Genomic DNA, 17,999 nt, shown 5'->3' on the forward strand with positions numbered 1-17,999 from the left:
CTGCCAGCTGCTTCTCAGAGCAAGAGGAGATGAGAAAGAACAAGTCCAAAATTTTAGAAGAAAGGTCTACAAAGGCAGCAGCCAGATGAGTCCATTGACAGAAACTCAACCCTCTGGAATAAAGCATCAATGCTTCAGCAGAAGAGGGTGCAAGGGAACAGCTCCATGTGAAGGTACCTGGTTGTGGAGCCAGGCTGCCCTGGTGCCATTTTTTTGGTCACATCCAGGGAATCCTGCTCACATGGACACATACGCTTGGCTCTGCAGGCCCCAGATGAGATCACACAGTTCTTTCACTGGCATTTGGATTTCAAAGAGAACACCAAGGCCTTTGATAGAGTCCTCACTGTCTGATCTTACTATGAAATGAGATGTCACAGATGTGAGGAATGAATCCTTTCCCCTGAGGGTGGGGAGGCCCTGGCACAGGGTACCCAGACAAGCTGTGGCTGCCCCTGGATCCCTGGAAGTGTCCAAGCACAGGTTGGACAGGGCTTGGAGCAGCCTGGGCTAGTGGAAGGTGTCCCCGTCCATGGCAGGGGGTAGAATGAGATGAGCTTTAAGATCCTTTCCAACCCAACCCATTCTGGCATTCTATGAAGTTTTAACTACTCGATCATTGCCTTTGAAAACTGTAAAAGCAGCTGTTAAGGAGATGCATGAGGCAGAGGGGACCTAAGGGGTCAAGCTAAAAAGACACCCAGAAGTGCAGATCAATGCATCTCTGAAGAGATTCAAAAAACAGCTTTCCCTTGAAAATGTGGAGAGGTGTAGTCTCATCAACACGCCCTCTGCCCTTCTTTTCAAACACCACCTTGCTGAGCTTCAAGAGATTTCTGGTTGTAACTTTTAATTTATGGATCACTGATAATCTGTGAAATATGGAGATGTAGGTGCCTGGTCTCCATTTCAGATGGCAACTTTTACTCCAACGGCAGAAATATGCAGGGTATTTTCCACCACTGTTCCAGGTGAGTGATGGTTACTGTTACCACACAAAACTGATTAAACAGAAAGGTGGTCCAGGAAAAAAATGACTACTAAAACTGCTGATTGAATTATGACAATAGTTAAGCTCTTTCATCTTTCTTACATACATTTGCTCATTTTCATTATTTTCTTTAATCTCAGCAATATTAAAGCACTACTGTAAGACTGGAAAAGGATATCCACAGCCTGTTTCTTTGTGGATAGTTCATTTGACTATTTTCTCTGGAGGTCTGACCAGTTTCCTTCATATTCACATGATGCTTTTGCAGAGTAACAGGGCAGAGGAATCTCTTAAAATCACAGGGTCACCTGGAGTGTTCAGCTGTCTAATACAAGTTCCTCTGTGATCTCTGCACTCCCTGAAACTGCTTCAGCTTGTTTTTGGAAAGAGATCCAACTTGTACGTTTGATTCCTTGTAGGAATGCCAGTCTTACCTCCATCTGCAATATCCTGATCTATGGGAGAATAGCAAGGACTTGAGGGCCCCAGATCCTGGACTGCACCAGCAGGAACAGCTGTGGAGTGACCAGCCCCAGGCTTGATGCTTTTCTTCTAAAAGCACTGCCCCAATCTCATATTGGGGGGTGGTTTTCAGCAAATCTCATAAAAGGAAGTTTTTGCATCCAGGTATCATCCCATATTATTGATTTATGGGGCCAGAACTCCCATTTTTGATTCTCTGTAATACAGGCCACCTGATGCTCCCAACTGCACAACCTTTCTGTGCCCAGGAAGATGCTTCCAAGCTGCTGAGAAATGGGCAGCAGCCAGGATGTAGGGAACCATCAAAGCTTGCTGGTTTGCTTGTTTCTAACCACTGTGGGATCTTGAGCACCCATTCACATAGGAAGAATCTTTTCCAGCTGCTGTTGAAAGAGTAAACTAACACAGAGAAATGAATAAAGCTTGAATTTCTGGGTTCACACTAAAAATTCCAGGCATGTTTAGGTGTTTCTCCCTGTATCAGCTCCATGACTGACCTTGCCCTCCTCACAAACACTGGACAAGGAAGCAGGAAGAAGTTCTCCCTTGGCCAGAGGAGCAGCAGCATTCAGCACTTCTCCCCAGTGACATCATCCAGGCACTGGGTGACAGTGATAAAAAGTGCTCCAACACAAGCACTGACACCCAGATTCTGTGCAATGGAGTTTAAACTTTTATTTTTTCCCCCTAGATTTCCATTTTGGAACATGAAGAGGCAGGAATGGAAGATTATTAACGGGAAAGCTCATCACAATGAAATATTTCTGTGGCAAACACAGGGACACTTCTGCCTCACCACATAACCTCAGAAGTAAGGACACACCAACACCTCCTAGAGTGCTCAGGTGGTGTGTTGGGAACTTCCCTCTACACTGGGAAGAGGATATGTGTGTATGATAGGGACAACAGAGCATGTTCCACAGAACCTCCCCCCAAAAAAGGAAGTTCTCCAAAAAGCTTTCCATCTTCCCCACTCAAAATTAATTTTATCTTTATCATCACTTGGTCACTGCAGCAAAGAGATTCCGCAAATCCAAGTGAGCAAGGAATTAAGGCAGACACAATCCCAGCCCCACAAAGGCTGCCGTGGAATTTAGGAGTGACCTTGGGATATCAGCTGTCTTCCCCAGAGCTCAGGGATATGGGAATACCTCACAGCCCATACTTCCATTAGCTCCCAAAGGGGCTGTGCAATCCCTTCAAGCCACCCAAGTAGCCCAGGGGTGACCTTTCAAAGGAAGGCAGGAGTTATGGGCTCTGCTGCTGAAGGCAGGACACAAAGTACAGCAGCTTTGCTCAGGGACTAAAAGAACATGAATATATTCATCACACATATCAATTTATCAATGAAATTGTATGTCTGGAGTATGATACATGAGTCATTCATCATTTCTTCCCTCCAGCCAACCTAACTGGGTCCTACTTTTATCTGCTCAGTGCAGGCAGTAGAAGAGCTGGCACTACACTGGGTACAAACAAACACACTCCAAAAGGAGAAATTCCCAGGGCAGAGGGTCTCCAGGAGAGCAGGGATCCTGCCCCTGTCAGGTGTGCTGCATGAAGTCCTCTAACACACATTTCTAGGTCACTCTTGAAACTGGTGGGGAACAGGGGACACCAGCCTAGGGAGCACTCAGGGTATGGGCACCCAGAAATACACCTGCAGAAGATGAGATTCAGATACTCCCAGGAAGCATCTGGGCAGATGCCACAGCATCATTTTAGATTTTAGCAGCAGCAGCAACAATCACACAGAAAAATTTGGGCTGCTGGCATGGCTGCTGCTGCTTCCCTCCACTCACAACCTTTAGCTGTGGTCACACACACACACACACACACACCCACACACCCCCTCCCCCCCCCCAGTGTCTTGTGCATGCAGGAATGGGAAGCAATTCTGGGGATCCAGAAATGGTGGTCTGGAAGAAGAACCCCGATGGTGGAGGCAGGAGAAAGCGGGAAGGGGAGGGCTCGCTGGTGTAATTTCGGGGTTGGTCCAGGATGATGTCATAGCACTGAGCAAGTGCCATGGCCAAACCATGGGGACTTTCTAATGCTCCCCGTCCATCTGACCTCTAATACCAGCGGGCTGAAATACTTAATAGGACATTCATTTTACCTCTGAAGGGCCATTTTTCACTGCTTTCCCTGGAAAAGGCAGCTCCCAGCCCGGGTGGATGCGGGGTGGGGGAGGTGGCACACAACTAACTCTTCTGGCACACACCCCTTTCCCTACTACAAAGGCATCCTCAGCAATCACATTTGCAATAGTACAAATCTTGATGGATTCATCCCATCCCCCTCCCCTTTGTAAGCCCACAGCCCGCTGTAAGCCCTCTCCCTCTCTCTCCCTTATCACAGCCCAGCAATCCTTCCAGGATCAGGCTGGAAAATGCAGTCACGGTACAGTTGCTTGAAATAAATGAATGAATGAAAAGAAAAAAAAAAACCAGGCAGCAGCTCAGGGCAGGCAGCAGCGATCTTATTGTTCCCAAACCCATCTGCATCTCCACAGCGTTTCAGCAGCTTTCACACATCTCACACATACTTTATGCACATGCAGATAAATATATTAACAAAAGGGGCAGGTGGGAAATGGAGCGGGGGGAAATGAGATGGTATTAACTTCACACAGGAAGGTGGGTTATCTCACAGTGGAAAAGCACAGAGAAATTAAACATATTTCACATTAACATATCTCTCTCTCTCTCTCTCACACACACACACACACAGGTAAAATCTCTTTCAGTGCAATATCCAGTTGCTATGCCAACAGCACCAACAGCATGGGTGGCAATGGCAGCAAGGGGCTGTGGAGTGGGGTGGGATGGGGTGGGGTGGGATGGGGGCTCTTACCAAAGATGCTGATTTGATTGTGGCAAAGCGCTCTCGGTTCCGGTAGTGGAGGGCCTGATTCTGCACTGACTGGGTAGGCCGCACCTCAGGCCTGCGATCCCTGTGGCCCACCTCATCCCTTATAAATACATGATCCTGCAGAAATGGATAAAAACAAGGAGAAAGTCCGGCTGTGCTCTTCCCGCGGCGGCTGCCTCTCTCTCACCCCTCTGTCTGCACAAGCGCGGCTGTAGGAGAGGCATAGTTCAGCTCTCTGCTTAGCCCCGGCAGCTCCCACCGTACAAAATGAATAAGCAACACATTGCAGCTCGGCTCGGCGCGTCAGCTGATCGCTAGCGGGATGCCTCCGAATCCCTGGATCGGGCTGCCTTTTTTTTTTTTTTTTTAAATCTCCCTTTTTTTTTTTTTTTTTTTAAACCTCCAGTATTACATATGTGCCAGAAAAAAGCGAGCCGGGAGCAGAAAGCGGAGCAGGGTGATCGGAGTCCTCGGGAAGGTCGGGTTCAAGCACTGCAACCCAGCGATCCTGGTGAAAACGTGATTCCCATGTCTAGCCACGGAGATCCTGTTCCCTTTTAACACCAGAGCAACATCCTGCCTCATTCCCTTTGCCGAGCGGTGTGTCCTCGATAGGGTTTCTTTGTCCCTTGTTTGCTATCTGCTGTGGGGGATGAGCATCCTGGCTAAATCCACGGCAGGCTGGAGAGGACCAGGAAAACCTCCGTGACCACTCAGGGATCCTGCTTTCCAGTCATGATCCTGCACAGTTCTAGCACTTTCTCTCCACAGCCCACAAAGGATTTTTTTTTTTTTTTTTTTTTTTTTCCTTGTTAAAGCAACAGCTCCCGGGTTTTAGCAGAAATGGTTCCCGGTGCAGCTTCCCTCCTGCTCCCTGGCAAGGCTTCACCAGGACCAGCTGTGCCTTTCCCAAACGGCATGGGCAAATTCTGCAGTGGAACAAAGGTCCAGGAGAAACCCTCCTCAGAAAGGCCAGCAAAAAACCACACCACCGCGATTTTCCCACTTGGAATGGCAACTGCCAAAAGTCAGCGCACCTGCAGGCTACACCTTGGGGATGGAGCAGCCTTTGGACACCAGGCACACCCCGCTCCTGCCCGGCAGCACTGGCTCTGCAGGGCCACATTTCACCCACCACAGTGTCATGACTCCCATCCTCAACCTCCAGCTCCTAAAACCTCTAACGAAGACGGAGATTCTTCCTGAATTAAATCAAGTTTCCAGTTCTCAAGGGTGCAAAATAAAGGCTGTCAGTGCCTAGAAAGCCCTTGAAGGGAAGAGCTGCCCCCATAAGCAGGAGCAGCTCTGCCACCCTGCCATGCCCCAGCAGACACCAGGAAGGTCAGAGAGCCCCACAGTGAGAAACCAGCCACCATGGTGTCTCCATCAGGACACTGCTGTCATCCCCATGCTCCTTTCCCACCCCACAGACACCGTGTTTTCCTCTCTGCTGGCCTCAATTTCCAGCTGCTTCTCACCTGGACCCACACACATTCAGTCCCTTTCAACAGGATTCTGGGAATAAGTTCAAGCAAAAGCCAATTAGGTGCAGAAATGCTGATATTAAGAGCTGAACACCACATGGATTAAAAGAGCTTTAACCCCAAAACCTTTCCTTATCCTTCTTTTGACTGTTCCCACTCCATGCTCACCTTTCCCTTGCCTTTGCACAGTGCCCAAGGCCACCAAAGAGCCAAGTCTGCACCAGCTCCCCTACACCCACACAAGGGACACAGAATGAGCCAAAACAGCTAAAAAGGACAGTCCTCCACAGAAATATGGAGTGTCGTGAAAAGCTGCAGTTTCATTTTATACTGGTCATCCTTACACTGGGCATTTGTGGCGCTGTCTGACAGGGAAGGCAGTGAGACCACAAGAGACATCACTGAAAACTGGGCTGATCTCGGATTTCCAACTTGTGCACGTTGGTGTGACACACAGGGATCTTCGATTTGCCCATTTTCCTGAGAAAGGCACATCTAAGGCTCTAGAACAACCATCCCCAGAAAATCCTAATTAAACATTTAAAGTCCAACAGCATCACTCAGTTTAATCTGACTCATGGCCTCACTGGAGGGATCTCAAACCCTGTAGGAAAGATCTACACCAGACTCACCCACCTGAACCACAGAGGAAACAACAGCACACAGGAGCCACCAGTCCTGTACACAGCCATGAAACGAAGGTGGGGACAGGACAAATGTCACCCCATGTCACAGAGAGCCTGCAGTAGCACCTGTGAGTGCAAAGGGCTCCCAAGGTCTGCTAAGCAATACCCCAAATCCCTGGATCATCTTCCCTCTCTCCATTACACTGGTATGGCAGGAGGAATGGGAAGTATTAAGTCTAGAGAAGCTGTGAATCACTGAAAAAGAACCCCAACTTTTAAAATGGGCATTTAGACTTTTCAGAATGCTCCAAAACACCACCTAAAATAACAAGTTTAAATTGCAATTGCTTTTTATGCTGGAAAATTAATCTGTGATTTACTTTGTGAGGTGAATTTTCAGAGGACAGAGCGTCACCCCGGCCTTGTTTTATGGGATCTCTGGTTACCTCAGTGCACATGAGAAGCTCAGAGCAGAATCAAATTGCCCTTCAGGAATGTGAATTAACCACACTCTACATTTCAAACTCAGCTGGGAAAGAAATGGGAAAATTCCTTTGCAACTGAGCAAGCCAAAGGACCAATTTCAAGTGGGCACAAAACTCAGTGGTTGTCCTTGGCACCCCTTAATCTGGGATCAAAGTACTCTGCAGCAGACAGGCACCCACCAACTCTCAGCTAAGCCCAGAGAACCTTAACAGGCAAAACATTTATTTTGAAAAGCTGTCCCACTACCAAAAAAAAAAAACAACCAAAAAAACAAAAAAAAAAACTTGGCACAAAGAGTTACCAAATCTAACAGGTTACACTGCCCCAGGGACAGCTGGTGAGAGAAATAAACCTAAGAGTAGCCACATCTCCACCAGCCTTCCACAGATCAGGTGACTGATGGCAAAGACAAACATCTCCCTACAAACCCAGAAAACAGAATTTTGCTACTTTTATTTTAAAATAAAATTCTTCTTCTCCCAAAAACTCGCTAAGAGACACTGCAGTCACAACTGTTGGCACAGATAAGGAAATTTTATTTCCAACTTTTAGCTTCAGATGCGTGGGAAACAGACCCAAAAGTGGCACCTCAGCTCAAGGTACTCAGTAAGTAAAATCTGACTGAAAGCACCCCAGAAACTTACCAAGTTTGGGTCAGGGTACCTCTCAGCCCCAAATCTGCACTTCAAACCCTGGTTTGTTTTTAAAGTAATGTATCTTCTGTATATGTTTTATTTTCCACCTGTTTTCTGTGATTTTTTTGCAATATTTGCGTTAAGGATGCCAGTTTGGGCATGCACAACTCACTCATTAAAATCCTTCTCTTCAGGGCCAACAACCCACAATCTTCAGCTTCCTACCAAAGGAATAATTTGTTCTTCTGACTGTATCATCCACATAAACAGTTTTCAGGTTGATCACAACAAGGGGGGGGGGGGCAGGGATTTGGCTGGGACATTGCCAGGACAAAACCCCTCTCAAATATTTCCACAGCATTATCTGACCAGAGCTGGTGGAACTTCCAGAGGCTTCCAGCTGGATCTAAATGGCTTCTCCTGGTGTATTCTCTGAGCACTTCACAGTGAGTTTGTGCTCAAACCGTAAGTTCAAAATCTGCTACAGAGTGGCTTTTGCTCCTAATCCCATCCTAGTTCTACCACACACTGTCTTTTCATCCTTCTCCTCACTGAAAAAAGGCCTTGACCATCCAAACTCTGCCCAGCCCCAAGCTGGGACACCTTCTCCTCAGGAGGAACACTCCCTTTCACACTGGGTTTTTTTGCTAAAAAACCATATAAAACCTTCACAGATGCAGGAGGACTCACTAACTGGAAGGGCTGCCAGTCTCCTACACAAACAGGAAAGGCAATTTCCAAGCCATAGTAAGGACTTCTATGGAATTGCAGCAAATCCCTGCTTTCTAGGAATTTAAAGAGCAAGGAAAACAACAGTGTGGCATTGTTTGTCTTCATACACTGCATTAAGTACCTCAACGATCGACAGAGAGGTTTAAGCATCAAAAGTCTTTCAAGACAAAGCTTCCTGTCCCCAACTTGCTTGACACGATTCCAGAAGGCACATGAGGGGTCATCACTGCCAGCGCACGCAAGACAAAACCAAGCCATTACCTCAATATCCTCTACATCTCATAAAAATCATCTTTTCCATGTGTGAGTCATAAATCCTGACACCCAGGACAACACCCTCAGTTTTCCCTTGGCTGTAACTCATGTGCAGCAGCCACCCCAGAGCTCTCTCCATTCACAAAATTCCCCACAAATGCTGAAATTAATTGTAGCACCAACAGGAGATGTGCACAGGTTCATTTACCGGATCTGGGCAGTCACTCAGATTGTAGCAGTTATTGCAAAGGTACTTCATTATTACAGACAATGGGCGAGAATTTGTGACGATCAACTACAAACATCCTCTTTTCATCTTTTTGTTATAAATTAGATCTTAATCACAAGATTTCCCTGACATTTTACTGCCCAAGTTTCAGAAAGCACTGATGATTTTAAGATTGAAGCAAGAAACAGCAAAAAGTTAGTACTGCAGTAGAAAAAAAACCCAATATAGTCCTGATTTTTGTTTAGATTAAAAGATTACATCTTACTATTATAGTTTTGTGGGAATAAAATAATAAATTCATTGGGGACAACAAAATAATATTTCTGGGAAGTCATCCATGCTCACATTGCCATTTACTAGCAACTGAACAAAGCAGGTGACGAAACATCTCCGATGCATCAGCTGATGCCTATACTCATTTTATTGTCTTACTCTGGGAGCCAAAAACATTTATCTTCATTTTTAAGACGAATTAAAACTGATATTTATCTGATTTTAAAATCTGGGTTATGTGTCTTTGAAGCATAATGTATTTGGAGTTTAACTCCCTGCCCCATTTTGTAATTTTTGGGGGCTCTCAGATACAATTGGGTTTGTATCAGAACTGTCTTTTCAGCTCTCAACCGGTGCAGCTGAACAACTCCTAAAAGGAGATGGATGTGAGAATGTGTATCCATAGGCAAGATGATCCTTGGATGGAGTAGCAAAGTTATTTAACTATATTCAGAAGAGACCCAGAGTTCTTACACTGACCATACTGAGATGTACATGGAGGAGGTCACCAACCTGGAACCTGCAACAGGGCAAGGAAAACTTCCTCATCCAAGCCAGGCATCTGAATTTCCTGAAAAGAATATGCTGCTGATTAAGGTGTCCTCCTGAGGGAGCAGGGTTTGATCCCAAGGATGGGCTTCCTGCCTGAGTAGCTCAAATTATTGCCATTTTTTTCCTCCCAGGAGTTTAGGACACAGCTATAAACTAAAAAACATAAAAAGCTCCACATTCAATTATGGCTTATAATTATTCTTAATATTTCATTCCTGTTCAGTGATTTTTCTTCCAACCTAACAGGTGTGTTCTGACAGGTAGGAGTCACCTTTGTTCTAAGCAAAAATTTAAAACCATGGAGCTCTATTGTGCTGTGGAAGTTATCCGGATAAGGCTGTGCCTGTTTTCCAGAGAGGATTTATCCCAAATGCAGGCAAACCCCAAGAACCTTGGCTGCCACGAACTAGCATAGCCAGTGAAAATTAACCAGATCAGAACAGGTCATTTCACTTACCCTGTGACCACAAAACATTTTTGGAAGTTACAGCCAACTAGCAGCTGTTAAGAAAAAGAAAGAAAATGAGTTGTTTATAAGTGCTTTTACTCCATCAGCCTCTTCCCTAAGCCTGTGCCTCAGGGTAACTGGTCATGGGACAGATGCCAGGAGTGCTCCACAGAGATGCCTGAGGCTTCTCCCAGCCAAGCACCACACAGGGAATGGGCTGCTCCAGATTTCCTGCAGGCCAAGGCCACCCCAGCCTGGCTCTCCACACCAGGCAGCAGCTGGAAGCACTGAAGGCTGAGAATTGCATCTCACACAACCACAGACTCCTCCATCCTACATTTTACTTGCACATGACATTCTGGGGCCCTGGCCCAAACACCAAAAGACCTCTGACACTTCAGAGCTTTGAGCCATAGAAAACACCTACACTCCAGGCCATTTTTCCATCTTGGACACCCTTTACACAATCTGGAGGTTGTTAATTTGGGTTCCACGTTTGTGGAATACTGCAATTTTACACAACACTTTTGATTTCGCCCATGTCAAAAGCATCTCATACATGACCCTATACCCACAAAGTGCTGATTATGTTCATCATTATTTTCTTTTTAGCCTTTAAAGGCTGATTAAATGCAAAACAAGAGCTTCAATTAAGCTCTCACCCCAGGTTCTTTCCATTGTGTTTGTGAGGGGCTCCAGAGTGATATCCAAAACTCAGCTTCATCACAGTTTCCAGAAACACAGTTAAAGCACAAAGACAAACTGAAATCTTGCCAGGACAAGGAACTTCACCTTGAAAATCAAGTGGGATGCATGTGGATATGAACTCCCTGAAGTGCAATTTTAGTCTCTTCACTGCACACAATATTAATACACACAATACACACATGAAGCAGTTTTCCATTTAAAATTGCATTCGCAAAAGTAACAAAGAATAAAAAAATAGTGTACTAAATTAAAACAATATATTTGCAGACTGAAATATGTCCTGCTACACAGAGTCCAAATCTGCTTTATGAATTATATACAGCAGAATGGAACATTTTCCAATGGAGAAGGAATCTACTCCACTCCAAGGATCAGCAGTCCCAGCCAATCATTAACTGTTAACATGAAGACCATCAGTGCAGACCTGGGCTTTCTGCACTCAAAATTACCCTAAAACACCTGTGTTAAGTGATCTAGAGGTGATTTCTTTTACAACACTTCAGTTGCAAGTGTGCAAGAGACCCTGTTTTTTTTCAAATCAGATAAAACTTCCATGTGGTGTCCTGTTTGTGCATCCTACTCAACTGAACAGCTACACACAAGTCTAAGAGGACTGAAATCACAGCATCGGAAATCCTGTATTTGTACTTTAAAAGTGCATGATAACATTACAGAACATAAAATTAGTCTTGAAACAAGCAGGAACTCTGCTCCTTCCACAAATGCCATTTAAGTCTGGTGGAAGCACCTCATGTTTCATCAACTGTAATGACTCTGAGCATTCATTACAACCTATGAGTTCTGTGTAAATCAGTCCCTCAAACTTCCATTTTAATGCACAAGTAAATATGGCCATTTAACAGTGTGAAATTAAAGTTAGCACACATTTTGAAAACAAAGTAAGAAAGACCTCCAATCATAACCACCCAGAACATCCATCAGTGGTGCTGCTATTCATTCAGGACAGTTCCATGGGCTGGCATTTGGTACCTAACACCTTGTTTTCACCTTTCTGAATAAACAATCTTCTCTGAAGACGCTGTCAACTGTCTTTAGGAAAGAGGCAAACCCCTAAAACCTTTGCAACTTCTCTACCAGTATCTTTAAATATGTAGGACCATGTTTTGTTGAAGAAAAAATTTTTCAATACCTCTTAATATTCAGTGACACAAACCCTGCACTTCAGGAGAAAAAACTGCTTACAAATATTTAGTTAGTGACAACCAAGCTTTACTGTAACCTTACAAACAAGAAATTCATACTTTTCATGCTGCTGCAATGTTTTAGCTCCTCTGGCAAAAAGCAAACGTACACTTTGAAGTTCCTTGCAAATGAAACCAACACAACCAACCTACATTTTGCTGCCCACTAGCAAATGACACTGCTAAGGCCAAGCCAAAACTTATTATTAGTCAGACAAACAGTGGAGATGAGATGCTGGCTTACAGCTAGACAACCTTAGCTTGATATTCAGCCCTAAGAAAATGAAAGGCATCAGATCACAGCATGCAGCAAAGGAGCAGGAAAGCATTGAGTGGAACTCAACTCCAAACATACCTCGTGGGAAGGGTCCAAAGTTCTGCACGCTTCCACTCCTCACGAGGAAAATCCAAGTGCAGGGAGGTTTGAATCACACACTGTGCCTGGCAGAGGGTTTAGCTTGGCTGCTAGGACCACTTGTCAGCACAGCAGAGAACACAGGACAGGCATTCCCATGGAAACAAGGATGTCCCAAGCAGAGAGGAAGAGGTGCACATGCAGGGCAGGGCATGCAGGGAGTCTGGGTGACCCTGCCTAGGCACTGACAACTCTTTCAGTAGCAACCTCTTAACATGGACAGAGGTTATTTAGATGCTTTTAAAGACAAAAACCCCATAGAATTTGACTCTGGCAAGCCCAGCAGCAGCTCCTGCTCTCAGCACAGAGCACCAGGGCACACGTACCTTCTTGTGAACAACGGAGGAGGTGGAATTAATGGTGCTCTCGTCACTATGCATCATGACCAGCTCAGGGCTGCTCTCATCCAGGACCTCCTGCATGCTGCTCACACTGCTGCTCTGGCTGCCTGTGCTCACAGACATGCTGGGGATGGAATGGTTGCTGCCCAGACTGTCCATCTTCCTACTCAGGTTTGATCCATGCTCACTGTCCTATAAAACAAGGGGCATCAGTTACAGATCCCGCAGATCACCTGCCCAGCACGTGCCTGCAACGCCCAGAATTTGTTTTAAAGGTGACTCTGCAGACTTCAAGGGTCTTTGGGCATTATTTTGCCAACTGCACATCTCAAAGGGCTGTTTGGGTTCTGGAATTCTCCATATTGGGCAGGCAGCTTCTGCCTTTTCCCCTGCAATCTGATTACATCAGGTTTCAAGTCAGTTTTTTTCCTTATATCCTTAAGTCTGGGCATGGCTCTTGGCTTGATAGGATACATCCAGGAATACTGGATGGCTGGTAGAAGGAGCCTCGTAATTTAAGAGAAATGATCCAAGTTTGAATTAAAACAATGCTTTGAGTCAGGATCTGCTATAACACATTTCCTGTATCAGAAAATATGTAAGACAATGAATCCATTTGTTTATTATTTGATACATTCTACATGGTGTAGAGGTGATAACTTCCACGTCCCAAGCAGTCAGCAATTCTATTTTATCAAGCTAAAAACCCCTAGAACCTTGTGTTTTCAGCCAAGATAAAGGTGAGTGAAGTATCTTAGCAGCTGACTCAGATGAGCCTGCATTATTATAGGGGTTAAAACTTGGATATACATAAATAAATATTCCTCATACAAGAGGTATTTTTGATTCTACAGACAAGTATCAGAAGTTAGCAGCCTTTTTTCTTCTTCCATACCCATAGGAGTACAGCAATCCCAGAGTATGCACTTAGTCTGGACTGATTTAGAGAATTTATGGAGTCCTTTGTAATTAGCTAGTGGCACCGAAGAGGCTTGCAAGGAGCTCACAGTGAGGACAGAACTGTGAACATCCTTCAGCTCCTGGTGTGAAGCAGCCTTGACTCACTAAAATGAGCAGCCTGCTGCTGCATCCAGTTTGCCCTGGCCTCTGAAGGGAGCTTGGGGAGAATTCCATCACAAATCAATTAACAGGGAACTCATTTTGTTGGAGACTGACAGAAAGATAAAATTGAGACTTGATAGATTTGCCTTTGATTGTGTGATTATTTTTTAAGCAATCAGCAGATCATTATTCAGAGCCTGCGTGAGAGCACTTAAAATCCAGAATACTACTATTTTACAGAGAACATAGGCACAGGGGAATGAAAGTATTTTCAGGATGCTTATATAGAGTTGCAGAAGAAATCACATAATGAAGGATCTGAGGCTGTGTAATTAATGAATGTTTATGCATGAAGGACAGAGATGAGATTGCATTTGCAACCTTAGCATTGGCTTCCTGACTACAACTTTAACCTTCTTGGAAGGGCTCTGAGGAAAGCATTAGTAGTATTTTGCATATTAAAGATTTGTAAGGCTCATCTTCCACCTTAGAAAGCCCAAGGTAGAAGGAGGAAGTGTCTGGTGGCATTTCCAGTGGAGCAGGTTCTGTCCCTAGTGAAGCAGGAACTGCAGCACATGCTGGGTTTCCTTCTCCTGGCCAGTTAGTGACACACACGAGCAACGAAACCTCCTGTGGTGGGACAGGGGCTCAAGGGTCAGTGCAGAGCATGCTGTGCACATGCAGAGTGTCATCAGCTGCATCCCTGCCAGTCCCTGCAGAGACAACAGCTCCTCTCCCTGCTTTTTTGAGGAGTGGAGACAGGAGGAACAGAAGATGCACCTTGGAGTCAAACGCTACCATAGTGTTTCCTGTTGAGCTTGGAAGTGCTTAACAGCCAAGTGCCATTCCCTGGCACTCTACTGCCCTGTCATTCTGCTGACAGCTTGTCACATGTGGGGACAGAAACTGGAAGGTTTCAGCACACAAGTTTGACAATCCCCCACTCCCCAGCTAAGCTCCGGGTATGGAAGTTGGAGGGCACCTTTAATCCCAGCAGTTGCTGTTCTTGCTCCTTTGGGGCTTCTTCACAGGGAGGGGGAGCACAAAGTGCCAGTCCCCTCCTCCTGCAGCTCCACCTGAGACCCAGGTGCCCATTTCTTAAACCAGAGCTCCAGTTTAGCTTTAAAGGAGCACTTGACACACCCAAACCTCAAACCCAGCCCCCTGCAAATACTCTGAGCTTGGGTGCCTCACTGTGTGTTATTGCCTCACTCCACTGGAGCAAAAGGAATACAGACATCAATTTGTCTGTCAGTGTTTTTCACTGAGAAGCAGTCATAGATTTATTTATGCATTGTGCCTACACCAAGTGACATTAATTTCCATCTAAGCTCATCAATTGAAAAATGACTGGTTTCCTTCTCTCAGCCACAGTTAGGGTCAATTATCATACACTGATTAAGTGGGTTGTTTATTACAAGATTTAAACTGAAGCTGCATTTTAGGTCTTTAACCTTTTTCTTCTTTAACATTAAAGAATTTAAAAAAATAAGTCTTACTAATTTGGTGATTTGCCTTTCAGCTCATGAGAGGCCAATTACTTTACAGTAAAGTTATGGTAATTGAAAAAATATTAACATTAATGGAGTTGTTTTGACTGTGCAGATGAGAAAGAAAAGCTTGGGCTGTCAAAGACCCTCCTCCACACAGGCAGGGAGTCACTTCTCACAGAGAACCTCCCTCAGAATGAGTTTCTTCCATAAAGCTTCCAGAAGAAAGGGCAGCACTGGAAAAAATCCAAAGTTTTACATGTACAGTAACTGGCAGTTTGAACACTGAGTAAGGACTACTCATCATTATCCTGTCCTGTCTCTCTGCTGATCCAGATGATATTCCAACAACATTCCTCACCTAGGCTGTGCTTGTTCTGCCACCCTAAGGACAGGAACATCTCCCTGGCCCTAAAATTACTCGTAAGAGTGTAAATGGGGCAACAAATCACAAGTACCTCCTCCTCCTCCTGGGACTCATTCAGGGGGCCATTCCGTGTCTCCTGGAACAGGATTTTCTTCATTTTCCGGTACTGCAGGTTGTCCAGCTCCCTCACTGCATCCTTGGTCCTTTGGATGAGGTCTATGAGCACCCTGGGTGGTCGCTCCCGGCGGACAAAATCGTGCTGAGTTAAAGGAAATAAAACACCTCATTTCAGACACTGGGGTAACACCAGGGACAATGGGGACTTTTGAGACCCCTGAAGTGACAGTTCCCGTTCTGGAATGTATCTGTTCATATTCAATAACTGCCAATACCCTTTCTCAAAAACTCCAAATACTCTGAGCTTGCACTGGGGTCAGGTCTTCCGATCTCTCCAGGTTACACAGACAATTTGTCCCTTCCTGAGCTGGCTCACTCAAAACACACGAGGTGACACTTCAAACCTTGGAGGCACAAGAATTAACAGAATGCAGCCAGGACAAAGAAGAATCAACCTGCAAAGATTTATCCTGCATCCATCTATTCCAATTCACACATAAAACCAGCAAGGAGACCACCAAGTCTGTTTATACCTAGAGCTTTTGTAGCCAGAGTTGAAATAACATCAGGCTCTTGCCAACTCCTGCACAGGTTTTAAGTGCACACTTAATAATTCTCTAATGGTATTTAAGAACATTATTAAAGCCTCTTCTCTGATTTATCAGATACATTCTCCTGAACTGTACAGCTGGCGGTGGAAATTAAAGTCTTCAGCTTTCCCATTTAACCTTGGCTAAAGCAGACAACCTGAGTGTCCACTTGCCAATATTCTGTATGGCATCACTACAGCTCGGTGTGTTGCTTAGTAGTTCCCAAGGGGGATGGCTTAAGGGCACAAACATCCTCTGCATGCTGTAGAAAAATTTACAGTGAAAACAGAAAAATTTGCAGTGAAAAAAAAAAAGAAACTGGGGGGAAAATGTTGTTCTCTGTTGCACATTGCAAATGCCACAAGGGGCTTTTGTTAGAGCCTCAACAGCTGCACCCACCTGCAAGGAAATTCTCAGGAGGGTTACCTTTACCTGCTCAGCCTCACAGCTCTCCTGTGGGCTCAGCTCAAGAGTGAATTCATCCCCTGGAGCTGAAGTAACCAGCACATGGAGCCCCAGCCCACCCTAAAACAGGAGCCTTCAACAGAAGAGCTGAAAGGATGAGCTAATCATCTTTTAATGATTTGTAAATAAATAAGGAAAGCATCATGCCACAAGTTTGTTTCTTGTTTTTAATTGAATTCAAACTGTTGTGCATTTGAGTTTTGCTAGTGGGGACAGCCAGTCATTTCAGTACCCATTTTCTGCTTGCAGTGATGGTATTTATTTTTGAATCAGAGCTGAAAGTTCTAAACACCATTTCACACAGGAACAAAATGAATCATTTCTGCTCCTCAACGCAGATAACCACCATTTATTTCTCCATGAACAGTAACAATCTGCAGCTTATTTATGATTAGGAAAAAAAGGCACCCATTTTTATCTCATTGTAGATCATTTTTAGAAAGCAGCAAAGTATTTGGAACAATGATCCTGAACCAAAATCCATTCTAAGTGTGCACTCAAATATTAAAGTGTGACCACATGAAAAGTGTAGGGCAGACATAAATATAAATAAAATATAAATATAAAATACAGAATATACAGGATTTCAGACTCAGATCTCAGCTCTAATTGTTTGTACAGACTCCAACCCAAGGTACTCCTGAAAACACATCCTTCAATGAACTCAGCCTGTTCCTAGAGAGCAACACAGCTGCCAATCCCCAGGAATGAATCATTCCAAAACCCACAACATAAACCTATTAGCTGGTCAGGGTGCTACAAGTAGAACAAGGGAACAAAACACTGATTATTTGCCACAGCACAAATGTACCATAGGAAAAAAAAAAATATACCAGGTGCCAAAGGGAGCACAAATAGCTCCTTCATCATTTACCTGGAGGGGTCACTGGCACCAGCAGCCAGAGGGAGAGCAGGGCTAATAATCAATTTTAAGGAAAGGCAGTAGTTAGAAGAAAAGCCAAAGCCTGATGGAGAAGGGGCTGGACAGGATTTCACACCCCGCTACCTTCTAATGGAAGGCTGCTCCTGAATTTCCCAAAAGCAAACCCCTTGGAGCTGTAAACAGTTCCTCTATTTCCCAGGTAAACTGAAACCAAATGACTTAAACTGGAACTGATTTATGATTCTATGATTCACTGACAAAACCTTGCCAAACTCTACACACATCACTCCC

The 17,999-nt window shown here is 44.8% G+C and overlaps 1 protein-coding gene across 4 annotated transcripts in view; it reads right to left on the reverse strand.

The window, feature by feature from the left end:
- The window catches only part of TAOK3 (TAO kinase 3), a 74,888-nt gene that overhangs the window by 11,448 nt on the left and 45,441 nt on the right, over window positions 1-17,999 (reverse strand). For 2 of the 4 annotated variants that reach the window (XM_032128406.1, XM_032128407.1), the window contains 5 exons: window positions 15,745-15,912; window positions 12,720-12,926; window positions 10,078-10,121; window positions 9,582-9,639; window positions 4,331-4,465 (listed from right to left, as the gene is read on the reverse strand). In XM_032128406.1, coding sequence (XP_031984297.1) covers window positions 4,331-4,465; window positions 9,582-9,639; window positions 10,078-10,121; window positions 12,720-12,926; window positions 15,745-15,912 — 612 coding nt within the window. The remainder of the gene's footprint in view (window positions 1-4,330; window positions 4,466-9,581; window positions 9,640-10,077; window positions 10,122-12,719; window positions 12,927-15,744; window positions 15,913-17,999) is intronic. The other 2 variants (XM_032128408.1, XM_032128409.1) reach the window with 2 other exon arrangements.

The sequence above is a fragment of the Corvus moneduloides genome, chromosome 18 (assembly GCF_009650955.1).
Source record: "Corvus moneduloides isolate bCorMon1 chromosome 18, bCorMon1.pri, whole genome shotgun sequence".
Taxonomy (NCBI): domain Eukaryota; kingdom Metazoa; phylum Chordata; class Aves; order Passeriformes; family Corvidae; genus Corvus; species Corvus moneduloides.